At 41.7% G+C, this 27,897-nt stretch overlaps 1 protein-coding gene across 1 annotated transcript in view; it reads right to left on the bottom strand.

Moving 5' to 3' along the window:
- XRCC3 (X-ray repair cross complementing 3) overlaps positions 1-27,897 on the bottom strand; it is a 100,303-nt gene that overhangs the window by 54,306 nt on the left and 18,100 nt on the right. The window contains exon 3 of the mRNA XM_053697399.1: positions 16,981-17,118. Within this exon, the coding sequence (XP_053553374.1) occupies positions 16,981-17,118 (138 nt within the window). The remainder of the gene's footprint in view (positions 1-16,980; positions 17,119-27,897) is intronic.

The following is a 27,897-nucleotide window of genomic DNA, read 5'->3' as shown; positions in this document are numbered from 1 at the left end:
TTATTTTGAAATAGTGCTGGTATGTACTATTTACTCAGAAACAGAAAAGAGATGAAGATTTCTGTTTGTATGAGGAAAATGATTTTAGCAACCGTCACTAAAATCCATGGCTGTTCCACACAGGACTGTTGAGAGCAATTAACTTCAGTTGGGGGAACAGTGAGCAGTCTCTTGCTGCTTGAGGTATGACACATTCTAACAAGACGATGTAATGCTGGAAGCTGTCATTTTCCCTATGGGATCCGGTAAGCCATGTTTATTACGATCGTAAATAAGGGCTTCAAAAAGGGCTTATTAAGACTGTAGACTTTTTCTGGGCTAAATCGATTGATTATTAACACATATTTAGCCTTGAGGAATCATTTTATCTGGGTATTTTGATATAATATTATCGGCAGGCACTGTTTTAGACACCTTATTCTTTAGGAGCTTTCCCAAAGCATAGGCAGAGACTCATTTTCGCGCCGGTGTTGCGCACTTGTTTTTGAGAGGCATGGCATGCAGTCGCATGTGAGAGGAGCTCTGATACTTAGAAAAGACTTTCTGAAGGCGTCATTTGGTATCGTATTCCCCTTGGGGCTTGGTTGGGTCTCAGCAAAGCAGATACCAGGGACTGTTAAGGGGTTAAAGTTCAAAACGGCTCCGGTTCCGTTATTTTAAGGGTTAAAGCTTCCAAATTTGGTGTGCAATACTTTTAAGGCTTTAAGACACTGTGGTGAAAATTTGGTGAATTTTGAACAATTCCTTCATGTTTTTTCGCAATTGCAGTAATAAAGTGTGTTCAGTTTAAAATTTAAAGTGACAGTAACGGTTTTATTTTAAAACGTTTTTTGTACTTTGTTATCAAGTTTATGCCTGTTTAACATGTCTGAACTACCAGATAGACTGTGTTCTGAATGTGGGGAAGCCAGAATTCCTATTCATTTAAATAAATGTGATTTATATGACAATGACAATGATGCCCAAGATGATTCCTCAAGTGAGGGGAGTAAGCATGGTACTGCATCATTCCCTCCTTCGTCTACACGAGTCTTGCCCACTCAGGAGGCCCCTAGTACATCTAGCGCGCCAATACTCCTTACTATGCAACAATTAACGGCTGTAATGGATAATTCTGTCAAAAACATTTTAGCCAAAATGAACACTTATCAGCGTAAGCGCGACTGCTCTGTTTTAGATACTGAAGAGCATGACGACGCTGATAATAATATTTCTGAAGGGCCCCTAACCCAGTCTGATGGGGCCAGGGAGGTTTTGTCTGAGGGAGAAATTACTGATTCAGGGAACATTTCTCAACAAGCTGAACCTGATGTGATTGCATTTAAATTTAAGTTGGAACATCTCCGCATTCTGCTTAAGGAGGTATTATCCACTCTGGATGATTGTGACAAGTTGGTCATCCCAGAGAAACTATGTAAAATGGACAAGTTCCTAGAGGTGCCGGGGCTCCCAGAAGCTTTTCCTATACCCAAGCGGGTGGCGGACATTGTTAATAAAGAATGGGAAAGGCCCGGTATTCCTTTCGTCCCTCCCCCCATATTTAAAAAATTGTTTCCTATGGTCGACACCAGAAAGGACTTATGGCAGACAGTCCCCAAGGTCGAGGGAGCGGTTTCCACTTTAAACAAACGCACCACTATACCCATAGAGGATAGTTGTGCTTTCAAAGATCCTATGGATAAAAAATTAGAAGGTTTGCTTAAAAAGATGTTTGTTCAGCAGGGTTACCTTCTACAACCAATTTCATGCATTGTCCCTGTCGCTACAGCCGCATGTTTCTGGTTCGATGAGCTGATAAAGGCGGTCGATAGTGATTCTCCTCCTTTTGAGGAGATTATGGACAGAATCAATGCTCTCAAATTGGCTAATTCTTTCACCCTAGACGCCACTTTGCAATTGGCTAGGTTAGCGGCTAAGAATTCTGGGTTTGCTATTGTGGCGCGCAGAGCGCTTTGGTTGAAATCTTGGTCGGCTGATGCGTCTTCCAAGAACAAGCTACTTAACATTCCTTTCAAGGGGAAAACGCTGTTTGGCCCTGACTTGAAAGAGATTATCTCTGATATCACTGGGGGTAAGGGCCACGCCCTTCCTCAGGATCGGCCTTTCAAGGCAAAAAATAAACCTAATTTTCGTCCCTTTCGTAGAAACGGACCAGCCCAAGGTGCTACGTCCTCTAAGCAAGAGGGTAATTCTTCTCAAGCCAAGCCAGCTTGGAGACCAATGCAAGGCTGGAACAAGGGAAAGCAGGCCAAGAAACCTGCACTGCTACCAAGACAGCATGAAATGTTGGCCCCCGATCCGGGACCGGATCTGGTGGGGGGCAGACTCTCTCTCTTCGCTCAGGCTTGGGCAAGAGATGTTCTGGATCCTTGGGCGCTAGAAATAGTCTCCCAAGGTTATCTTCTGGAATTCAAGGGACTTCCCCCAAGGGGGAGGTTCCACATGTCTCAGTTGTCTTCAGACCACATAAAAAGACAGGCATTCTTACATTGTGTAGAAGACCTGTTAAAAATGGGAGTGATTCATCCTGTTCCATTAAGAGAACAAGGGATGGGGTTCTACTCCAATCTGTTTATAGTTCCCAAGAAAGAGGGAACGTTCAGACCAATCTTAGATCTCAAGATCTTAAACAAGTTTCTCAAGGTTCCATCGTTCAAGATGGAAACCATTCGAACAATTCTTCCTTCCATCCAGGAAGGTCAATTCATGACCACGGTGGATTTAAAGGATGCGTATCTACATATTCCTATCCACAAGGAACATCATCGGTTCCTGAGGTTCGCATTCCTGGACAAACATTACCAGTTCGTGGCGCTTCCTTTCGGATTAGCCACTGCTCCAAGGATTTTCACAAAGGTACTAGGGTCCCTTCTAGCTGTGCTAAGACCAAGGGGCATTGCTGTAGTACCTTACTTGGACGACATTCTGATTCAAGCGTCGTCCCTTCCTCAAGCAAAGGCTCACACGGACATTGTCCTGGCCTTTCTCAGATCTCACGGATGGAAAGTGAACGTGGAAAAGAGTTCTCTATCTCCGTCAACAAGGGTTCCCTTCTTGGGAACCATAATAGACTCCTTAGAAATGAGGATTTTTCTGACAGAGGCCAGAAAAACAAAACTTCTAGACTCTTGTCGGATACTTCATTCCGTTCCTCTTCCTTCCATAGCTCAGTGCATGGAAGTGATCGGGTTGATGGTAGCGGCAATGGACATAGTTCCTTTTGCACGCATTCATCTAAGACCATTACAACTGTGCATGCTCAGTCAGTGGAATGGGGACTATACAGACTTGTCTCCGAAGATACAAGTAAATCAGAGGACCAGAGACTCACTCCGTTGGTGGCTGTCCCTGGACAACCTGTCACGAGGGATGACATTCCGCAGACCAGAGTGGGTCATTGTCACGACCGACGCCAGTCTGATGGGCTGGGGCGCGGTCTGGGGATCCCTGAAAGCTCAGGGTCTTTGGTCTCGGGAAGAATCTCTTCTACCGATAAATATTCTGGAACTGAGAGCGATATTCAATGCTCTCAAGGCTTGGCCTCAGCTTGCGAGGGCCAAGTTCATACGGTTTCAATCAGACAACATGACAACTGTTGCGTACATCAACCATCAGGGGGGAACAAGGAGTTCCCTGGCGATGGAAGAAGTGACCAAAATCATTCTATGGGCGGAGTTTCACTCCTGCCACCTGTCTGCTATCCACATCCCAGGAGTGGAAAATTGGGAAGCGGATTTTCTGAGTCGTCAGACATTGCATCCGGGGGAGTGGGAACTCCATCCGGAAATCTTTGCCCAAGTCACTCAGCTGTGGGGCATTCCAGACATGGATCTGATGGCCTCTCGTCAGAACTTCAAAGTTCCTTGCTACGGGTCCAGATCCAGGGATCCCAAGGCGGCTTTAGTGGATGCACTAGTAGCACCTTGGACCTTCAAACTAGCTTATGTGTTCCCGCCGTTTCCTCTCATCCCCAGGCTGGTAGCCAGGATCAATCAGGAGAGGGCGTCGGTGATCTTGATAGCTCCTGCGTGGCCACGCAGGACTTGGTATGCAGATCTGGTGAATATGTCATCGGCTCCACCTTGGAAGCTACCTTTGAGACGAGACCTTCTTGTTCAGGGTCCGTTCGAACATCCGAATCTGGTTTCACTCCAGCTGACTGCTTGGAGATTGAACGCTTGATCTTATCGAAGCGAGGGTTCTCAGATCCTGTTATCGATACTCTTGTTCAGGCCAGGAAGCCTGTAACTAGAAAGATTTACCACAAAATTTGGAAAAAATATATCTGTTGGTGTGAATCTAAAGGATTCCCTTGGGACAAGGTTAAGATTCCTAGGATTCTATCCTTCCTTCAAGAAGGATTGGAAAAAGGTTTATCTGCAAGTTCCCTGAAGGGACAGATTTCTGCCTTGTCTGTGTTACTTCACAAAAAGCTGGCCGCTGTGCCAGATGTTCAAGCTTTTGTTCAGGCTCTGGTTAGAATTAAGCCTGTTTACAAACCTTTGACTCCTCCTTGGAGTCTCAATTTAGTTCTTTCAGTTCTTCAGGGGGTTCCGTTTGAACCCTTGCATTCCGTTGATATTAAGTTATTATCTTGGAAAGTTTTGTTTTTAGTTGCAATTTCTTCTGCTAGAAGAGTTTCAGAATTATCTGCTCTGCAGTGTTCTCCTCCTTATCTGGTGTTCCATGCAGATAAGGTGGTTTTAAGTACTAAACCTGGTTTTCTTCCAAAAGTTGTTTCTAACAAAAACATTAACCAGGAGATTATCGTACCTTCTCTGTGTCCGAAACCAGTTTCGAAGAAGGAACGTTTGTTGCACAATTTGGATGTTGTTCGCGCTCTAAAGTTCTATTTAGATGCTACAAAGGATTTTAGACAAACATCTTCCTTGTTTGTTGTTTATTCCGGTAAAAGGAGAGGTCAAAAAGCAACTTCTACCTCTCTCTCTTTTTGGATTAAAAGCATCATCAGATTGGCTTATGAGACTGCCGGACGGCAGCCTCCCGAAAGAATCACAGCTCATTCCACTAGGGCTGTGGCTTCCACATGGGCCTTCAAGAACGAGGCTTCTGTTGATCAGATATGTAGGGCAGCGACTTGGTCTTCACTGCACACTTTTACCAAATTTTACAAGTTTGATACTTTTGCTTCTTCTGAGGCTATTTTTGGGAGAAAGGTTTTGCAAGCCGTGGTGCCTTCCATTTAGGTGACCTGATTTGCTCCCTCCCTTCATCCGTGTCCTAAAGCTTTGGTATTGGTTCCCACAAGTAAGGATGACGCCGTGGACCGGACACACCTATGTTGGAGAAAACAGAATTTATGTTTACCTGATAAATTACTTTCTCCAACATAGGTGTGTCCGGTCCACGGCCCGCCCTGGTTTTTTTAATCAGGTCTGATAATTTATTTTCTTTAACTACAGTCACCACGGTACCATATGGTTTCTCCTATGCAAATATTCCTCCTTAACGTCGGTCGAATGACTGGGGTAGGCGGAGCCTAGGAGGGATCATGTGACCAGCTTTGCTGGGCTCTTTGCCATTTCCTGTTGGGGAAGAGAATATCCCACAAGTAAGGATGACGCCGTGGACCGGACACACCGTTGGAGAAAGTAATTTATCAGGTAAACATAAATTCTGTTTTTTCGTCGATTTAGCTAATGTTTATGAATGATGGTACCATTTATTTATTGTACTGGTAAATCCTAGCATTTTTTAAAATGCTAGGATTTACTATCACTTTAACATTATTTTTGGCAAATTTATATAGTGTTCTCCCCAGGACCTTTTAACGGGTACAACACATGGCTGATATTACTGACCACCCAGCAAAAATGTTAGACAATATAAAGTTAAATTATTTAATATTTTTTTTCTTTGTTTGTTGCTCAAACTATCACTAAATGTATATTAAATTATGCAATAACCCCAAAATGTTACAATAAATTATAGATGAAATATGTGATTGCAGTTTAAAATTATGAATGATACATATTGCAATAATTTCTATTAAAGGGATACTAAACCAATTTTTTCATGATTCAGATAGAGCATGCAGTTTTTTTTTTTTTAATATTTTTATTTAATATCCAGCAGAGTATACACTTTGATCTGTACATATATGTTCAAAACAAAAAACAGAGAGGCGCACCTTGCAAGGTGACCAGGTACTTCCTTTAACAAAATAAAAACAAAGCATCCCAAGAAAAAAGAAAGAAAAGAAAAATACCTCCTTTTGAACTTAATTCTAAATATAATGCAATGCCTTTTCTTATTGCTCCACCCCTAGTAGTAGAACACAACCCAGCCTGACTAAACGTTGTCAAACCTACATAGGGAGTTATGTAGACTATTCTACGTCTCAGCGATAAAAAACCCTTTATTCTACTCTGTTGGGGTATTTTTGTAGCTTTCTTATTACAGAAAAAAAAAAAAAAAAAAAGGAGAGGAATAGGAGGGAGGATGCAGCAGGTAGACTCGTTTACCATAAACCCAGAAGAACAAGTTCTGAATTTCTAAATGGATATATTAAATGGTCAATTTCACAGGGGGAGAAAGTTTTAATAAAAACTGACCATTTAAAAAAAAAAAAAATCACCGATGTCATGTTCATCATTTAAGTTGGTATCTATCTGTTCTAGGATGCATTGTTTCTTTAAACAATTCTTAACTTCCGGGATACTGGGGGTTGCTCTTCTTTACCATTTTTTAAAAATTAGATATCTAGCTGCTAGGATAGCCATATTAATAATCTTATTATTGACCTGCCGGTTCAATGGATCTTTCCATAAGTACAGTATATGTGTTAACTTTAACGTCAAATGGGAGATCCCCAATGTATTATTGAACCAGTATTGTAATTTAGACCAGAAAAATCTGGCCCTTGGACAGTCCCATATCATATGCACAAGGCTAGCTGAAGGAATGAACATTTAGGGCAGCTATTGAAGTTTGGGTTTCCATATCTAGATCCTTTCTCAGGGGAAAAATAAGTCATATAAAGTAATTTAATATGAGATTCTCTCCAGGAGGAGGAAAGAGTGGTACGCATAACTTCAAGAATTGAAGATTGAATAAGGCTAGCATCCACGTGACTTTGCTTTGTTACTGCGGCCCATTTAGAGGAGATTTTTTCTAAATTAAGAGTGCCCTTCAGGGAGCTCAAGGATTGGTAACAGAAAGATATTGACGTATGTCCATTTTTAACTAGAACAAGCCAATTCTTGATGCTCCCCAGGGTCCATTTCCAGCAGAAATCATTTGTTAATTTAAGCGCAAAGTGCCTTGCTTGTAGATACGCAAAAAAGTCCTTTTGAGGGAGATTAATTTCCCCCCTAAGGAAACCAAAGGTTTTAATACACCTCCTGTCGAAGTCTAGCAATTGAGAAACATTACCCAAACCTAGAGTGGTCCACTTTTGAAAAGGTACTGATTGAAGTCCTGCTTGAAATTGGGGGTTGCCTAACAACGGCATGTATTTAGATATTCTATCTAAATCGAAGAATTTACAAATTTTCCGCCACGCCAGAAGTGGGTTAAATATAGTTCTAAGTTTTTTCACCTCACAAGGTAGTAAACTAGTGGTACAATGTATTATTGCCACATGCAATAGAGGAGAAATTATGTTTCTTTCCAACTCATTATTGGTAACATAGTATCAAGTGAAGATCCAATCCATGACTATACGTACAAGGAATACATAATTATAAAATCTAAGATCTGGTAGAGCCATCCCAGCCAACTTTCTAGGAAGAGAAAGTTTAGAGAGTGAAATTCTAGGTTTTTTATTATGCCAGATAAAGCATCTCGATGCTGAATTAAACATTAATATGTCCTTTCCCTTAATAATCAGTGGAATATTCTGCAGAACATAAACAAGTTTGGGGAGAAGAACCATAAAAAAAAAAAAAAAAAAAGAGAGGAAAGAGAGACTGCTGACACTTGAAGAATAGCTCTGAAATTGGCTGGGTGAAGTTCTTCTCTACACTGGATGCTTCCTTTGTCCTTTGTAGTGCCGCAAACTGACTACCTTTATTACACTGTTAAGTCGGTTTTGCTTCTGCAGACTCCCCTTCGGGATATCCTCTGCTCCTGAAATCTTTCAAAGAGAGATGAGTTCTCTCCTAAAGGACCACAAGGGCACGGCAGTCATCATGGACGACATTTTAGTGTATGGGTCTACATTGGAAGAAAATGATCAGTGATTGAGCTGTGTGCTGCAGACCATTAGAGAGTCTGGGCTGAAATTAAATAAGGAGAAATGCCATTTTAGAAAGGCTGAGTTATGTTACTTTGGACATTTCATCAATGGAGATGGCATCAAGCCGGACCCTGATAAAATCCTTGCCATTGAACAGATGAAAAGTCCTTCTGATGTACACGAGCTGAGACAAATATTGGGCCTTGTGAATTATGTGGGTAGGTTCCTTCCAGATTTATCTACAGTACTACACCCTATCACAGAGTTGTTGAAGAAAGATGCTGCCTGGGTCTGGGGACCTTCACAGGAAGAAGCTTTTGTGCAGGCCAAGTCCCTGCAGGGGTCTGCCTCAGTGTTGGGGTTCTACGACCCTTCTAAAAAGACTGTGGTTAGTGCTGATGCGAGCAGTTACGGGTTAGGGGCCACCCCCCTGCAGCTGAATGATAACAAACTACAGCCCATCACCTACTGTTCCTGTACACTGACGGCTGCTGAGTCAAAATAAGCCCAAATTGAGAAAGAGTGCCTGGCTGCAGTTTGGGCCTGTGAGCACTTCAAGCGTTACCTAGTGGGTTTAGAGAAATTTAGTATGGAGACTGACCATAAACCGTTAATCCCTCTAATCAATTCATATGATATTGACAAAACACCCCTAAGATGCCAGAGACTTAGGTTCAACGTTCAGGCAGTGCATGTGCTGGGGAAACAACTGGTAGTGGCAGATACACTTTCCAGGCTCCCGCTGGCTGCTGCTGAAGAATCTTTAACGGAATCCGATGTGAAAGTGTATGTGGATTCAGTTCTGGCATCCAAATCCATTTCGTCAGGGAAGCTAGAGCAAATAAGGAAGGAGGCACGTTTAGATACAGACCTTCAAGAAGTTATTAAATATGTAAAAGAAGGTTGGCCCAAGAGCCGGGCAGCCTGGATATCTTTAAGTTCTTATAAGTCAGAGAGGTTGCAGCTCATGGAGCTGGATGGGTTGGTGCTGTTCCAGGACCGCATTGTTATTCCTGTTAGCATGCGGCAGGAGATGTTAAGCAGGATTCATGATGGCCATTTGGGCATTACAAAGTGCAGAGAAAGGGCAGCTACGGCAGTATGGTGGCCTGGGATCAGTTCCGACATTGCAAGCCACGTGTCAAAATGTGCCTTTTGCCAGGAACGCTGGCCTACTCAGAGAAGGAAGCCCTTGATTTCTACTCCACTGCCTGCAGGCCCATGGCAGAAAATAGTTGCTGATTTGTGTGAACTGCACAGGAAAAAAAATACCTAGTCGTGACTGACTAATATTACAGGTATTTGGAGATTGCACCCTTGAATGAGATCACCAGTAAAGCAGTTATCACTCGTCTCAAGAGCTTGTTTGCCCGGTGGGGCATACCAATGGAGTTAGTGAGTGATAACGGAATGCAGTTTGCTTCCATAGAGTTCAGTTCTTTCAGCAAGGGATAAGATTTTGTCCATTCTATGTCGAGTCCACATTACCTGCAGGCCAATGGAATGGCTGAAATGGCAGTTCAAACAACAAAATTAATTTTGAAGCAATCTGAGCCGTACCTAGCTCTCTTGGCCTATAGAGCGACTCCCATTCAAGCCAAGGGTTTTAGCTCGGCACAGCTGATGCTAGGATGTCAGATTTGCACCACTTACCCTCTGTGGGTGTCTTCCAGCCAACCAGCTCTGTTCCTCTGTATCAGAGGACAGTTCATGTAAAATGACATCAAGTGGAAGAGTAGTGAAACTTCCAGCCCGATATCGGAATTAGCACTAGTTAGAGCAGTGACCGGAAGAATGGGCAGAATAATCCCATGGTCACTGTGGACTAGGGTAGTCTACCCCGATATTCAAGTCAGGATTATATATATATATATATATATATATATATATATATATATATATATATATATATATATACACATACACACACTCTTTAGCTTGTTATTTGATGTATTCTAAACAAAACTATTTTGTATGCTTCTTGTATACCTTGTTATTTGATGTATTTAAAAATAAATAAATGTATGCTTTGTCCTTTGAAAAAGGGGGAAGATGTGATGAGAGTGGGAGATGACGTCATCTGATGGGGGTGGGTCTTAGGGTCGTTATGGTCTATGTCGCACTTACTGAGTTAGATGTGTTGTGCAAGCTGTATACTTTTATGCTCTGCAATAAAATAGGGTGGTACCTTCTATGCTGTGTCCTGCATCTCATGACACACACACATTTTTATTTGAGTAGATTGGCGATTAGAGTTTATTTTCTAAATTCCTTAAACGATCAGAAAAAGTTAAAATTAAACAACTTTTATTATCAAATTTCCTTTTTTTCCTTTTGGTATCCTTTTTGAAGAGGATACTTAAATAGACTCAGGAGCAGCAATGCACTACTGCACACACTGTTGGCTGCACAAATCAGTGTCCTGAAAGCTTGCAATTGTATCCACTACTAGATAACCATTAAAGGGACAGTCTACTCCAGAATTCTTATTGTTTAAAAGATAGATAATCCCTTTATTACCCATTCCCCAGTTTTGCACAACCAACACAGTTATAACACAATTTATGCTTACCTGATAAATTTATTTCTCTTGTGGTGTATCCAGTCCATGGATCATCCATTACTTGTGGGATATTCTCATTCCCAACAGGAAGTTGCAAGAGGACACCCACAGCAGAGCTGTAATATAGCTCCTCCCCTAACTGTCATAGCCAGTCATTCGACCGAAAACAAGCCGAAAAAGGAGGAACCATAGGGTGTAGTGGTTACTGTAGTTTAAATTTAAAAATTACCTGCCTTAAAATGACAGGGCGGGCCGTGGACTGGATACACCACAAGAGAAATAAATTTATCAGGTAAGCATAAATTGTGTTTTCTCTTGTAAGGTGTATCCAGTCCACGGATCATCCATTACTTGTGGGATACCAATACCAAAGCTAAAGTACACGGATGAAGGGAGGGACAAGGCAGGAACCACTGCCTGTAAAACCTTTCTCCCAAATATAGCCTCCGAAGAAGCAAAAGTATCAAATTTGTAAAATTTTGAAAAAGTATGAAGCGAAGACCAAGTCGCCGCCTTGCAAATCTGTTCAACAGAAGCCTCATTTTTAAAGGCCCAAGTGGAAGCCACAGCTCTAGTGGAATGAGCTGTAATCCTTTCAGGAGGCTGCTGTCCAGCAGTCTCATAGGCTAAGCGGATTAAGCTTCTAAGCCAAAAAGAAAAAGAGGTTGCCAAAGCCTTTTGACCTCTCCTCTGTCCAGAGTAGACAACAAACAAAGCAGATGTTTGACGAAAATCTTTAGTAGCACAGACCACGTCCAGATTGTGTAACACAAGGATGGAACCACAATCTCTTGATTGATATTCTTGTTAGATACCACATTAGGTAAGAACCCAGGTTTGGTACGCAGGACTACCTTATCCGTATGAAAAATCAGATAAGGAGAATCACATTGTAAGGCAGATAGCTCAGAGTTTGATATCTATGGAATGAAGAGGTTCAAACGGAACTCCTTGAAGAACCTTAAGAACCAAGTTTAAGCTCCATGGTGGAGCAACAGGTTTAAACACAGGCTTGATTCAAACTAAAGCCTGACAAAATGCCTGAACGTCTGGAACATCTGCCAGACGCTAGTGCAAAAGAATAGACAGAGCAAAAATCTGTCCCTTTAAGAAACTAGCTGACAATCCTTTTTCCAAACCTTCTTGGAGAAAAGATAAAATCCTAGGAATCCTGACCTTACTCCATGAGTAACCCTTGGATTCACACCAATAAAGATATCTACGCCATACCTTATGGTAAATTTTCCTGGTGACAGGCTTTCGTGCCTGTATTAAGGTATCAATAACTGACTCGGAGAAGCCACGCTTTGATAAAATCAAGCATTCAATCTCCAGGCAGTCAGCCTCAGAGAAATTAGATTTGGATGGTTGAAAGGACCCTGAAGTAGAAGGTCCTGTCTCAGAGGCAGAGACCATGGTGGAAAGGATGACATGTCCACTAGATCTGCATACCAGGTCCTGCGTGGCCACGCAGGTGCTATCAGAATCACCGATGCTCTCTCCTGCTTGATCTTGGCAATCAGTCGAGGGAGCAGAGGAAACGGTGGAAACACATAAGCCAGGTTGAAAGACCAGGGCGCTGCTAGAGTATCTATCAGTGTCGCCTTGGGATCCCTGGACCTGGATCCGTAACACGGAAGCTTGGCATTCTGGCGAGACGCCATGAGATCCAGTTCTGGTTTGCCCCAACGGAGAATCAGTTGTGCAAATACCTCCGGATGGAGATCCCACTCTCCCGGATGAAAAGCCTGACGACTTAGAAAATCCGCCTCCCAGTGCTCTACACCTGGGATATGGATAGCTGATAGGTGGCAAGAGTGAATCTCTGCCCAGTGAATTATTTTTGAAACTTCTAACATCTCTAGGGAACTTCTTGTTCCCCCTCGATGGTTGATGTAAGCTACAGTCGTGATGTTGACCGACTGAAATCTGATGTTCCTCAGAGTTGCTAACTGAGGCCAAACCTGAAGAGCCTTGAATATCGCTCTTAGTTCCAGAATATTTATTGGAAGGAGAGACTCCTCCTGAGTCCACGATCCCTGAGCCTTCAGGTAGTTCCAGACTGCACCCCAACCTAGAAGGCTGGCATTTGTTGTTACAATAGTCCAATCTGGCCTGCGAAGGTCATACCTTTGGACAGATGGACCCGAGATAGCCACCAGGGAAGAGGATCCCTGGTCTCTTGGTCCAGATTCAGTTGAGGGGCCAAATCTGTGTAATCCCCGCTCCACTGACTGAGCCTGCATAGTTGCAGCAGTCTGAGATGTAAGCATGCAAACGGCACTATGTCCATTGCCGCTACCATTAAGCCGATTACTTCCATACACTGAGCCAACAAAGGGCGCAGGAATTTAGAAGCTTTGATAACCTGGACTCCGTCAAGGTAAATTTTCATTTCTACAGAATCTATCAGAGTCCCTAGAAAGGAAACTCTTGTGAGTGGGGATAGAGAACACTTTTCCTCATTCACTTTCCACCCATGCGACCTCAGAAATGCCAGTACTACGTCCGTATGAGACTTGGCAATTTGGAAGTTTGACGCCTGTATCAGGATGTCGTCTAAATAAGGGGCTACTGCTATGCCCCGCGGCCTTAGGACCGCCAAAAGCGACACTAGAACCTTTGTAAAGATTCTTGGGGCTGTAGCTAATCCAAAGGGAAGAGCTACAACTGGTAATGCCTGTCTTGAAAGGCAAACCTGAGAAACCGATGATGATCTTTGTGTATCGGAATGTGAAGATAAGCATCCTTTAGATCCACTGTAGTCATATATTGATCCTCCTGGATCAGTGGTAGGATGGTACGAATAGTTTCCATCTTGAACGACGTAACTTTGAGGAATTTGTTTAAGATCTTTAGATCCAAAATCGGTCTGAAGGTTCCCTCTTTTTTGGGAACCACAAACAGATTTGAGTAAAAACCCTGTTCCTCCTTTGGAACTGGATGGATCACTCCCATAACTAGGAGGTCTCGTACACAGTGTAAGAATGCCTCACTCTTTATCTGGTTTGCAGATAATTGTGAAAGGTGAAATCTCCCTTTTGGGGGGGGGGGGGGAAGCTTTGAAGTCCAGAAGATATCCCTGGGATATAATTTCCAATGCCCAGGGATCCTGAACATCTCTTGCCCACGCCTGGGCGAAGAGTGAAAGTCTGCCCCCTACTAGATCCGTTACCGGATAGGGGGTCGTTCCTTCATGCTGTCTTAGAGGCAGCAGCAGGCTTTTTGACCTGCTTACCTTTTTTCCAGGTCTGGTTTGGTCTCCAGACCGTCTTGGATTGAGCAAAAGTTCCCTCTTGTTTATTATTAGAGGAAGTTGATGCCGCACCTGCCTTGAAGTTTCGAAAGGCACGAAAATTAGACTTTTTGGCCCTAGATTTGGACCTGTCCTGAGGAAGGGCACAACCTTTTCCTCCCGTGATATCAGCAATAATCTCCTTCAAACCAGGCCCGAATAGGGTCTGCCCCTTGAAGGGAATGTTAAGTAGCTTAGATTTTAAAGTCACGTCAGCTGACCATGATTTAAGCCATAGCGCTCTGTATAGCAAAACCAGAATTCTTAGCCGTTAGTTTATTCAAATGAACAATGGCATCAGAAATAAAATAATTGGCTAGCTTAAGTGCTCTAAGTTTGCAAAGTATGTCATCCAATGGAGTCTCTACCTGTAAAGCCTCTTCCAGAGACTCAAACCAGTACGCCGCAGCAGCAGTGACAGGGGCAATGCATGCAATGGGCTGTAGGATAAAACCTTGTTGAATAAATATTTTCTTAAGGTAACCTTCTAATTTTTTATCCATTGGCTCTAAAAAAGCACAACTGTCCTCGACAGGGATAGTAGTACGCTTTGCTAGAGTAGAAACTGCTCCCTCCACCTTAGGGACTGTCTGCCATAAGTCCCGTGTGGTGGCGTCTATTGGAAAAAAAAATTGTAAAAATAGGAGGGGAAGAGAACGGCACACCTGGTCTATCCCATTCCTTATTAATAATTTCTGTAAACCTTTTAGGTATTGGAAAAACATCAGTACACATCGGCACTGCAAAGCATTTATCCAGTCTACAAAATTTCTCTGGCACTGCAATGGTATCACAGTCATTCAGAGCAGCTAAAACCTCCCTAAGTAACACGCGGAGGTGTTCAAGCTTAAATTTAAATGTAGAAATATTAGAATCAGGTATCTTTCCTGAGTCATTAACATCACCCACTGACTGAAGCTCTCCTTCCTCAGCTTCTGCATATTGTGAGGCAGTATCAGACATGGTTCTTAAAGCGTCAGTATGCTCTGCATTTTGTCTCACCCCAGAGCTATCTCGCTAACCTCTAAGTTCAGGTAGTCTGGCTAATACCGCTGACAGTGTATTATCCATGACTACCGCCATGTCTTGTAAAGTAAACGCTATGGGCGCCCTAGATGTACTTGGCGCCATTTGAGCGTGAGTCCCTTGGGCGGGAGTTAAAGGGTCTGACACGTGGGGAGAGTTAGTCGGCATAACTTCCCCCTCGTCAGATTCCTCTGGTGATAATTTTTTTAAAAACAGAATATGATCTTTATTGCATAAAATGAAATCAGTACATTTGGTACACATTCTAAGAGGGGGTTCCACCATGGCTTTTAAACATAATGAACAAGGAGTTTCTTCTATGTCAGACATGTTTATACAGACTAGCAATGAGACTAGCAAGCTTGGAAAACACTTTAAATCAAGTTAACAAGCAAATATAAAAAACGGTACTGTGCCTTTAAGAGAAACAAATTTTGTCAGAATTTGAAAAACAGTGAAAAAATGCAGTAAATCAAATGAAATTTTTACAGTGTATGTAATAGGCTAACAGAGCATTGCACCCACTTGCAAATGGATGATTAACCCCTTAGTTCAAAAAACGGATCAAAAAAACTAAATAGACTTTTTTTTTTTTTTTAAACAGTCACAACCAACTGCCACAGCAAGCTGTGGTCCTACCTTCCCCAATAAACGACTTTGGAAAGCCTTTGAGCCCTTTAGAGATGTCCTATAGCATACAGGGGACTCCTGAGGGAAGCTGGATGTCACAGTTTGTAATTTTAACTGCACCAACTGTAACTTTTATACTATAACAGTGGAAAGCCTCAGTAAAACTGTTTCTAGTCAAAATTTAAGCCAGCCATGTGGAAAAAACTAGGCCCCAATAAAGTTTTATCACCAATGAATATATAAAAATGATTAAACATGCCAGCAAACGTTTATATTGCAATATCATAAGGGTATTACCCCTGGGAGTAAGCATGATACCAGTCGTTATTAAATCACTGTATTCAGGCTTAACTTACATTAATCCGGTATCAGCAGCATTTTCTAGTGTTTTCCATCTCTAGAAAAAATTATAACTGCACATACCTGATAGCAGAATAAACTGCATGCCATTCTCTCGCTGAAGTTACCTCATCTGTGTAATCCCCTCAGACATATGTGAGAATAGCAATGGATCTTAGTTACAACCTGCTAAGATCATAGAAAACTCAGGCAGATTCTTCTTCTATTTACTGCCTGAGATAAAATAGCACAACTCTGGTACTATTTAAAAATAACAAACTTTTGATTGAAGAAAATAAACTAACTATATTTAACCACTCTCTCCTACAACATCCTAGCTTGTTGAGACTTGCAAGAGAATGACTGGCTATGACAGTTAGGGGAGGAGCTATATTACAGCTCTGCTGTGGGTGTCCTCTTGCAACTTCCTGTTGGGAATGAGAATATCCCACAAGTAATGGATGATCCGTGGACTGGATACACCTTACAAGAGAAATAAATACACTTTTTACCTCTGTGATTGTATCTGAGCTTCTGAAGAATGCCACCTTATCTCAGATCTTTTGACAGACTTGCATTTCAGGCAATAAATGTGCTTACTCTTAAATAACTTCACGGGCGTGAGCATAATGTTAACTATATAGCACAAATGAACTAACTTCAGATAAGAGGCGGCCTTCAAGGACTTAGAAATTAGCATATGAGCCTTACTAGGTTGAGCTTTAAACTAAGAATACTAAGAGAACAAAGCTAATTTGATGATAAAAGTAAATTGGAAAGTTGTTTAAAATTGCATGCCCTATCTGAATCATTAAAGTTTAATTCTCAATAGTCCCTTTAAAAGTATCCCCTTTACATAATGTTTGTTATTTTCTTGCAAAATAATTTTTGCTTTATTTGAATTTGTGTTTCAAAATAAGAAATTACCTGTAGTCATTGCATTATTTTTCAGTGAAGCAGAGACGGATTTCTGTAAACGATGAACATCAGCTACAGAAAGTTTTGTCAATTTTTGTAATTCTGGCCCAGAAAGTGATAAGAGTTTTTGGACAGATTTTAGATTTGCTAAAAAACAAAAAAAGCAGAAATGTGTTAAATAGCTACTAAATGCGTGTGTAATGCAGGATGTTCTGTTCTGTGTATTATCAAAATGTATTCCACTTTAAACTGCAAAACAATTCATAAGGACACAAAATGCTAACATGTCCTGTCCATCTAAAAGAGAGTATAAAAAACTATTACATTGCTTTGTGTCTTGGAAAAAAAAGAAGAAAAAAAAAAAAAGGATTTTCCAGTGGTGTAAATTCAGTATTCACAGAAACATTTTAAGTAACTATCACTTTAGATTCAAATATTTTTTTATTGAACAATCGGTACAATACACAGTCTATATCAATGGCAGATACAATAAATAGATTACAACTGTAAAGAATCCATTTCACATTTCTCATCATTGTACTGCATTTTTCATATCAATATTTTCTTTAACCAGTCTTCACTGTGTGTTACAGGCTGAAGCTCCATTAAAAACATAAGTCCATTTGTTACAATGTTTAAAATCTAACAATGTATAACAATTAACATGAATAACCTATATAACCATTATGCCAGCTCGCCTCACCATTTAATCTAATATATTATCAGTAAACATTTCTTAAGCAATCTCCACGTCTTAAACATCCACAGAGCCCACCAAGTACTCTCATCTGCAGTGTCTACCACTGTACTCAAACTACTGTTTCTTTCTCCCTTACATGGCAGCTTATCCTATACATGTTTTTCATTGAGGATCCAATAAAACCAGACTCTATTGAAAGACTCCACCTCATCTTGTATGTATGCTGCAGTCTCACATAAACCAAACATATTTCTAATCCTCCCAAGCACCTCCATTCTCTCCGGTACTCCTACCTTCCAATATTTTGCTATAGATATACGAGTCACCGTACATACAATTCTAATAAATTTATTTATAGGTGCATTGAATCTTGGATCCTCACCATTCAGCAAGGCCTGCATAGGCGTCAGTGTTACCTGTCCCTCTAATATAGTGGTTATCATCCTAGATAGGTCAAGCCATACATTTCGCACCTCCGGGCATTCCCACCACATGTGGAAATATGTACCTAGTTGTGTGCAACCTCTGTAGCACTGCCTGGAACCTCCCTTCACCATATGTGCTGTTTTTAAAGGGGTTAGATACCAACGAAATGTTGTCTTGATGTTATTCTCACTTAGGTCTGCTCCCAGCAAGCCCCTACTGGAGTTCAGAAAAATCTGGTTCCAAGTCGTTAGGTCAAATGTTTCGCCTAAGTCTGCTTCCCAGTGGAGGATAGTTTGTGGATTTGAAATTGTAGGTGTTTCCTGTATATATAAATATAAGTGGGACACCGCACTTTTCTGTCTATTTTCTGCACTGCACAGTCTCTCAAAAATGTTTTTGGTCCTCCCAGTCCTGTTATACAGCGTGAGAGCTGAGGCTATCTGTAGATATACAAACCACTGCAGATGCATAGGTCTAAGTTTGTCCTGTAGTTGATTGAAAGTCAAAATCTTCCTATTAATTAAAAAGTCTGCTATCCGGTATAAATCCTTATGTGCCCACTTGTCTATCAGTTTATGTAATTCTCCTGAAATTATATATTTTAATTTTCTTATTAAAGAATTAGTCGGTAATAATGTTTCATTTCTATTGGTTATTACTAGCTGCTTGACAGCTATTTTAGTAATCGGGTTTTGGTAGCCCCCAGGTCTCCCTTTAGCTTCTTTACCCCATAATATATTGTCTGGGCCATCGTAACCCCCAATGATAGCTTCTAATTGAGGCCATACTACATCCTCTTGTTTCCTCCCTAAGAGAGAGTTTTGCGCTAATCTAGCTGCTGAGTAGTAGTCCATCAAATTATGAAGTCCCACCCCTCCCAACTGACGATGTCTGGTGAGGGTATCTCGAGGTATCCTCGCATGTCTAGATCCTCTGAGGAATCTATGTAAGTCTGTCTGAAGGGCCTTTAAGTCAGATTTATCTATCTTTACAGGTAAGGAGCGAAATAAATACAGGATTGTTGGGAGAATGTTCATCTTAATCGACGAGAGTCTCCCATACCAGGAGAAGTTATGCTTCTTCCACTTCTGCAGATCAGATCTGATTGATTTAAACATAGGTATATAGTTAGCTCTATATAATTGGGTAGATTGTGCCGTTAGTCTAATGCCCAAATACTTTATGTCATCTTTCACCCATTTAAAGTCGAAGTTTGTTTCTATCAGTTTGATAGTTTGTTTTGGTAGACCTATTGAGAGCGCCTCACATTTATCTAAGTTTATTTTATATCCTGAAACGGAAGAGAATTGTTGTATAGTTTTATATATGTTGGGAAGTGAAATAAGTGGCCTAGTGACTGTTAACAATACATCGTCTGCGAACAGGGTGATCTTATGTTGAAAATATTGTATTTGCATACCTGAAATATCTGGAGAGTTTCTTATGTTTGCAGCTAGTGGTTCGATACATATCGCAAAAAGAAGGGGCGACAAAGGGCAGCCTTGCCTGGTGCCATTAAGAATATTAAAAGTGTTGGATTGATGTCCAATGGCTCTGATATATGCTGTGGGTATTGAGTACAAACCTCTCAGTGCTGTCATGAAGGACCAAGTGAATCCCACCCTTGTCAAAACTGTGTCCATATACACCCAGTCCACCCTATCGAACGCCTTCTCCGCATCCAAGGATAGGATCAGAGAAGGCGTTCGTTCATGATGCAAATAATCCATAACCGTAATCATACGTCTGATGTTGTCTGGAGCCTCTCTATTTTTTATGAACCCTACCTGGTCCGGGTGCACGATAGAGGGTAGAATGTGTTTCAAGCGGTTAGCCAGGATTTTAGTAACAATTTTCCTATCTTGTTTTATTAGGGATATGGTTCTGTAACTTGAACACAGTGTAGTGTTTCTACCCTTTTTTGGTATTACAATTATTTTGGCTTGTAAAAGGTCAGCAGATATGGGCTGACCCTCCAGAATATGGGGATCAGAATCTGTCTGAAAAGTCTATAATATTCCCCCGGGAATCCATCAGGACCCGGGGCCTTGCCTGGTTTGAGCTCTTTTATAGCCATCACCACCTCAGCTTGTGTGATGTCTGCATTTAATTTGTCCTGGTCTTCTGTAGTCAAGTGTGGAAGGTTTGCTAAATCTAAGAAATTTTCAAGCTCAATTTGTGTTCGGGTATTATGTTGAACCTTCTCCCTATCATACAGGTTTCTATAGTACTCTGCAAACGTGTCCACAATTTCTTGTGGATGAGATGTAATACTTCCTGTTGCTGTCTGTACACTCGGGATAGATACTGACTGATATTCATCTCTAATTGTTTTGGCTAAGTACCTGCCAGGTTTGTTTGCATATATGAAATAATTGGCTTTAAGCCTTTGGGCTGCCCTAATAGAATTATCATTTAATAATGTATGTAAATCTGCTTTTTTCTGCGTCAGGGTCTGCAAGATGAGTTGTGAGTTAGTCCGTTTGTGCTCCCTTTCCAAAAAGTCAATTTCCTGCTGTAACTTCAAGTATCTATTGTCAGTCTTTTTCTTGTGAATGGCTTTTTCTTTGATTAACAGTCCTCGAAACACCGATTTGTGCGCTGCCCAAACCGAAATCGGGTTCACAGTAGAATCAGTATTGATTCTCCAATAGTCACTCATTGCTTTTAATAGCTTGTCTTTAGTGTTGGAGTATTTTAGACAGGTCGGGTCAAACGTCCATGTTCTAGTCCTACCTGGGTCCACAATAGATCCGAAAAAAAGTTGTGTAATGGAATGGTCCGACCAAACACATGTATGTATGAAGATATAATCAATTTTCGTGTAGCATTTATGTGCTGAGGAATAATATGTAGTGTCCGCTGTGTCCCCATATAGTGTAACCCAGCTATCTTGTAGCCCATGCGGTGAAAGTAAGTCATCAATTTTTGTAGCTATCGCTTTTTGTCTTAATTTCTTCTTTGATATATTTCCTGTCGTTATCTTCCTCAGCGCTGCCAGATCTATATTGAAATCTCCTGCTAATATTATTCTCGATCTAGACCAGTTGGTAAGTAAGTTAGATATATGTCTAAAAAAAGGTTCCTGTTGCTCATTTGGTGCATAGATATTGCAAAGTACTATTTCTGTACCCTGTATATTGCCCCTTACCAAGATATATCGACCTTCCCTGTCTTTCACTGTGTCCCTATGCTCAAAATTTAGAGATGAGTGAATCAAAATAGATACTCCCTTGGTATTAGTGTCAGAAGTAGCATGGAAGTGTTGTGTATATTCTCTGGACCAGTACTTAGGTATCTGTGTATTCAAAAAGTGGGTCTCCTGTAAAAACAAAATATTAGCTTTAAGCCTCTTGTATTGTGTCAGTGCAGTCTTCCTCTTTATATCCGAGTTAAGACCTCTCACATTGTGAGATATCAAACTAACTCCAGGAAAGTCTAGTGATGTAGCCATAATAATGTATCACATAAATCATACGTCCAGCAATGACTCATAATCTCTTCCTCTCTACCTGATTGCTTTAGTATATCACAATTCTTACCGTCCTGTGAGACCCCAACAAACAACTCCTGATCTCCATCTCTAGTGAAACTCTGGGCGTGGTTATTACCTTGCGTGAAGCGAGACTGGCATAGTTCAATACATTTAAATAGCATAAATAACTCTGATTTTCCCTGTAGAACGGAACAGAAAAAACAACAAAAAATACATAACATAAAGTGTATATTTAGCATTAACATAACGTGTAGGAGATGATACTACGTATCTCATAACATTATCTCAATTTTCTATAGGTGGTATGGTATACCAAATAAGATTTAGTCAGTGGAAAGGTAAAAATATAAAAAAAACATAATTTATGCTTACCTGATAAATTCCTTTCTTCTGTAGTGTGATCAGTCCACGGGTCATCATTACTTCTGGGATATTACTCCTCCCCAACAGGAAGTGCAAGAGGATTCACCCAGCAGAGCTGCATATAGCTCCTCCCCTCTACGCCACTCCCAGTCATTCGACCAAGGACCAACGAGAAAGGAAAAGCCAAGGGTGAAGTGGTGACTGGAGTATAAATTAAAAAATATTTACCTGCCTTAAAAACAGGGCGGGCCGTGGACTGATCACACTACAGAAGAAAGGAATTTATCAGGTAAGCATAAATTATGTTTTCTTCTGTTAAGTGTGATCAGTCCACGGGTCATCATTACTTCTGGGATACCAATACCAAAGCACAAGTACACGGATGACGGGAGGGATAGGCAGGCTCTTTATACAGAAGGAACCACTGCCTGAAGAACCTTTCTCCCAAAAATAGCCTCCGATGAAGCAAAAGTGTCAAATTTGTAAAATTTGGAAAAAGTATGAAGCGAAGACCAAGTTGCAGCCTTGCAAATCTGTTCAACAGAGGCCTCATTCTTGAAGGCCCAAGTGGAAGCCACAGCTCTAGTAGAATGAGCTGTAATTCTTTCAGGAGGCTGCTGTCCAGCAGTCTCATAAGCTAAACGAATTATGCTACGAAGCCAAAAAGAAAGAAAGGTAGCGGAAGCTTTTTGACCTCTCCTCTGCCCAGAGTAAATGACAAACAGAGAAGACGTTTGTCGAAATTCCTTAGTTGCCTGTAAGTAAAATTTTAGAGCACGGACTACATCCAGGTTGTGCAGTAGACGTTCCTTCTTTGAAGAAGGATTTGGGCATAAAGAAGGAACAACAATCTCTTGATTGATATTCCTGTTAGTAACTACCTTAGGTAAGAACCCAGGTTTAGTACGCAGGACTACCTTATCCGAATGAAAAATCAAATAAGGAGAATCACAATGTAAGGCTGATAATTCAGAGACTCTTCGAGCCGAGGAAATAGCCATTAAAAATAGAACTTTCCAAGATAACAACTTTATATCAATGGAATGAAGGGGTTCAAACGGAACGCTCTGTAAAACATTAAGAACAAGGTTTAAACTCCATGGTGGAGCAACAGTTTTAAACACAGGCTTAATCCTGGCCAAAGCCTGACAAAAAGCCTGGACGTCAGGAACTTCTGACAGACGTTTGTGTAACAGAATGGACAGAGCTGAGATCTGTCCCTTTAATATACTAGCAGATAAACCCTTTTCTAAACCTTCTTGTAGAAAAGACAATATCCTAGGAATCCTAACCTTACTCCAAGAGTAACCTTTGGATTCACACCAATATAGGTATTTACGCCATATCTTATGGTAAATCTTTCTGGTAACAGGTTTCCTAGCCTGTATTAAGGTATCAATAACTGACTCAGAAAACCCACGTCTTGATAAAATCAAGCGTTCAATTTCCAAGCAGTCAGCTTCAGAGAAGTTAGATTTTGATGTTTGAAGGGACCCTGTATCAGAAGGTCCTGTTTCAGAGGTAGAGACCAAGGTGGACAGGATGCTATTAGAATCACTGATGCTCTCTCTTGTTTGATTCTGGCAATCAATCGAGGAAGCAACGGGAAGGGTGGAAACACGTAAGCCATCCTGAAGTCCCAAGGTGCTGTCAGAGCATCTATCAGGACTGCTCCTGGATCCCTGGATCTGGACCCGTAACGAGGAAGCTTGGCGTTCTGTCGAGACGCCATGAGATCTATCTCTGGTTTGCCCCAACGTCGAAGTATTTGGGCAAAGACCTCCGGATGAAGTTCCCACTCCCCCGGATGAAAAGTCTGACGACTTAAGAAATCCGCCTCCCAGTTCTCCACTCCCGGGATGTGGATTGCTGACAGGTGGCAAGAGTGAGACTCTGCCCAGCGAATTATCTTTGATACTTCCATCATAGCTAGGGAGCTTCTTGTCCCTCCCTGATGGTTGATGTAAGCTACAGTCGTGATGTTGTCCGACTGAAACCTGATGAACCCCCGAGTTGTCAACTGGGGCCAAGCCAGGAGGGCATTGAGAACTGCTCTCAATTCCAGAATGTTTATTGGCAGGAGACTCTCCTCCTGACTCCATTGTCCCTGAGCCTTCAGAGAATTCCAGACGGCACCCCAACCTAGAAGGCTGGCGTCTGTTGTTACAATTGTCCAGTCTGGTCTGCTGAATGGCATCCCCCTGGACAGATGTGGCCGAGAAAGCCACCATAGAAGAGAATTTCTGGTCTCTTGATCCAGATTCAGAGAAGGGGATAAGTCTGAGTAATCCCCATTCCACTGACTTAGCATGCACAGTTGCAGTGGTCTGAGGTGTAAGCGTGCAAAGGGTACTATGTCCATTGCCGCTACCATTAAGCCGATTACCTCCATGCATTGAGCCACTGACGGGTGTTGAATGGAATGAAGGGTGCGGCAAGCACTTTGAAGTCTTGTTAGCCTGTCCTCTGTCAGGTAAATCTTCATTTCTACAGAATCTATAAGAGTCCCCAGGAAGGGAACTCTTGAGAGTGGAACGAGTGAACTTTTCTTTTCGTTCACCTTCCATCCATGTGACCTTAGAAATGCCAGCACTAACTCTGTATGAGACTTGGCAGTTTGAAAGCTTGAAGCTTGTATCAGAATGTCGTCTAGGTATGGAGCTACCGAGATTCCCCGCGGTCTTAGTACCGCCAGAAGAGCACCCAGAACCTTTGTGAAGATTCTTGGAGCTGTAGCCAATCCGAATGGAAGAGCCACAAACTGGTAATGCCTGTCTAGGAAGGCAAACCTTAGGTACCGATAATGATCCTTGTGAATCGGTATGTGAAGGTAAGCATCTTTTAAATCTACAGTGGTCATGTACTGACCCTCTTGGATCATAGGTAAAATTGTCCGAATAGTCTCCATCTTGAACGATGGAACTCTTAGGAATTTGTTTAGGATCTTTAAGTCCAGGATTGGTCTGAAAGTTCCCTCTTTTTTGGGAACCACAAACAGATTTGAGTAAAACCCCTGTCCCTGTTCCGATCGTGGAACTGGATGGATTACTCCCATTAACAAGAGCTCTTGTACGCAGCGTAGAAACGCCTCTTTCTTTGTCTGGATTGTTGACAATCTTGACAGATGAAATCTCTCTCTTGGAGGAGAGTATTTGAAGTCCAGAAGGTATCCCTGAGATATTATCTCTAGCGCCCAGGGATCCTGAACATCTCTTGCCCAAGCCTGGGCGAAGAGAGAAAGTCTGCCCCACACTAGATCCGATCCCGGATCGGGGGCCCTCAATTCATGCTGTTTTAGGGGCAGCAGCAGGTTTCCTAGTCTGCTTGCCCTTGTTCCAGGACTGGTTAGGTTTCCAGCCTTGTCTGTAGCGAGCAACAGCTCCTTCCTGTTTTGGTGCAGAGGAAGTTGATGCTGCTCCTGCTTTGAAATTACGAAAGGAACGAAAATTAGACTGTCTAGTCTTGGCTTTGGCTTTGTCCTGAGGCAGGGCATGGCCTTTACCTCCCGTAATGTCAGCGATAATCTCTTTCAACCCGGGCCCGAATAAGGTCTGCCCTTTGAAAGGTATATTAAGCAATTTAGACTAAGAAGTAACATCAGCTGACCAGGATTTTAGCCACAGAGCCCTGCGTGCCTGAATGGCGAATCCTGAATTCTTCGCCGTAAGTTTAGTAAGATGTACTACGGCCTCCGAAATGAATGAATTAGCTAGTTTAAGGACTCTAAGCCTGTCCGTAATGTCGTCCAGAGTAGCTGAACCAATGTTCTCTTCCAGAGACTCAATCCAGAATGCCGCTGCAGCCGTGATCGGCGCAATGCATGCAAGGGGTTGCAATATAAAACCTTGTTGAACAAACATTTTCTTAAGGTAACCCTCTAATTTTTTATCCATTGGATCTGAAAAAGCACAGCTATCCTCCACCGGGATAGTGGTACGCTTAGCTAAGGTAGAAACTGCTCCCTCCACCTTAGGGACCGTTTGCCATAAGTCCCTTGTGGTGGCGTCTATTGGAAACATTTTTCTAAATATCGGAGGGGGTGAGAACGGCACACCGGGTCTATCCCACTCCTTAGTAACAATTTCAGTAAGTCTCTTAGGTATAGGAAAAACCTCAGTACTCGTCGGTACCGCAAAATATTTATCCAACCTACACATTTTCTCTGGTATTGCAACTGTGTTACAATCATTCAGAGCCGCTAACACCTCCCCTAGTAATACACGGAGGTTTTCCAGTTTAAATTTAAAATTTGGAATATCTGAATCCAGTCTGTTTGGATCAGAACCGTCACCCACAGAATGAAGTTCTCCGTCCTCATGTTCTGCCACCTGTGACGCAGTGTCTGACATGGCCCTAATATTATCAGCGCACTCTGTTCTCACCCCAGAGTGATCACGCTTACCTGTTAGTTCTGGTAATTTAGCCAAAACCTCAGTCATAACAGTAGCCATATCCTGTAATGTGATTTGTAATGGCCGCCCAGATGTACTCGGCGCTACAATATCACGCACCTCCCTCTGAGCGGGAGATGTAGGTACTGACACGTGAGGCGAGTTAGTCGGCATAACTCTCCCCTCGTTGTTTGGTGAAATTTGTTCAATTTGTACAGATTGACTTTTATTTAAAGTAGCATCAATACAGTTAGTACATAAATTTCTATTGGGCTCCACTTTGGCATTGCAACAAATGACACAGGTATCATCCTCTGAATCAGACATGTTTAACACACTAGCAAATAAACTTGTAACTTGGAAATACAATTCAATTAGAATAATATTAAAACGTACTGTGCCTTTAAGAAGCACAGAAGATCTATGACAGTTGAAAATTAATAAATTGAAACAGTTATAGCCTCAATCCTTGTAAATAACACAACTTTAGCAAAGGTTTAATCCCATTAGCAAAGATAACAAATTCTGAAAGCAGGAAACAAATTACAGAATAAACGTTTTTTATCTCAGTCAAACTATAATTCTCACAGCTCTGCTGAGAGAAATTACCTCCCTCAAAATAAGTTTTGAAGACCCCTGAGCTCTGTAGAGATGAACCGGATCATGCAGGGAATACAATGAGTTGCTGACTGAAATATTTGATGCATAGTAAAAGCGCCAAAAAACGGCCCCTCCCCCTCACACACAGCAGTGAGGGAGAACAGAAACTGTCAGAAAACAGATTAAGCAACTGCCAAGTGGAAAAATAGTGCCCAAACATTTATTCACTCAGTACCTCAGTAAATGAAAACGATTTTACATTCCAGCAAAAACGTTAAACATAATCTCTAGTTATTAAACAGCTTTATGTATTTCTTACAGTGTAATTCTAGTGAAGTACCATTCCCCAGAATACTGAAGTGTAAAGTATACATACATGACATTATATCGGTATGGCAGGATTTTCTCATCAATTCCATTGTCAGAAAATAAAAACTGCTACATACCTCTATGCAGATTCATCTGCCCGCTGTCCCCTGATCTGAAGTTTACCTCTCCTCAGATGGCCGAGAAACAGCAATATGATCTTAACTACTCCGGCTAAAATCATAACAAAAACTCTGGTAGATTCTTCTTCAAACTCTGCCAGAGAGATAATAACACACTCCGGTGCTATTTTAAAATAACAAACTTTTGATTGAAGATATAAAACTAAGTATAATCACCATAGTCCTCTCACACATCCTATCTAGTCGTTGGGTGCAAGAGAATGACTGGGAGTGGCGTAGAGGGGAGGAGCTATATGCAGCTCTGCTGGGTGAATCCTCTTGCACTTCCTGTTGGGGAGGAGTAATATCCCAGAAGTAATGATGACCCGTGGACTGATCACACTTAACAGAAGAAATTATATACTCGTGACGTTTATGTTAACAGTCTCGTACCCTTGGCTATCGTAATTTGTCTATGCAACATGTAGCCTCCACGACACTGCCGAAGCAATGTCCGGGAGG

The sequence above is a fragment of the Bombina bombina genome, chromosome 1 (assembly GCF_027579735.1).
Source record: "Bombina bombina isolate aBomBom1 chromosome 1, aBomBom1.pri, whole genome shotgun sequence".
Taxonomy (NCBI): domain Eukaryota; kingdom Metazoa; phylum Chordata; class Amphibia; order Anura; family Bombinatoridae; genus Bombina; species Bombina bombina.
The sequence above is the reverse complement of the archived record's forward strand: the minus strand, read 5'-3'. Positions and strand labels throughout refer to the sequence as shown.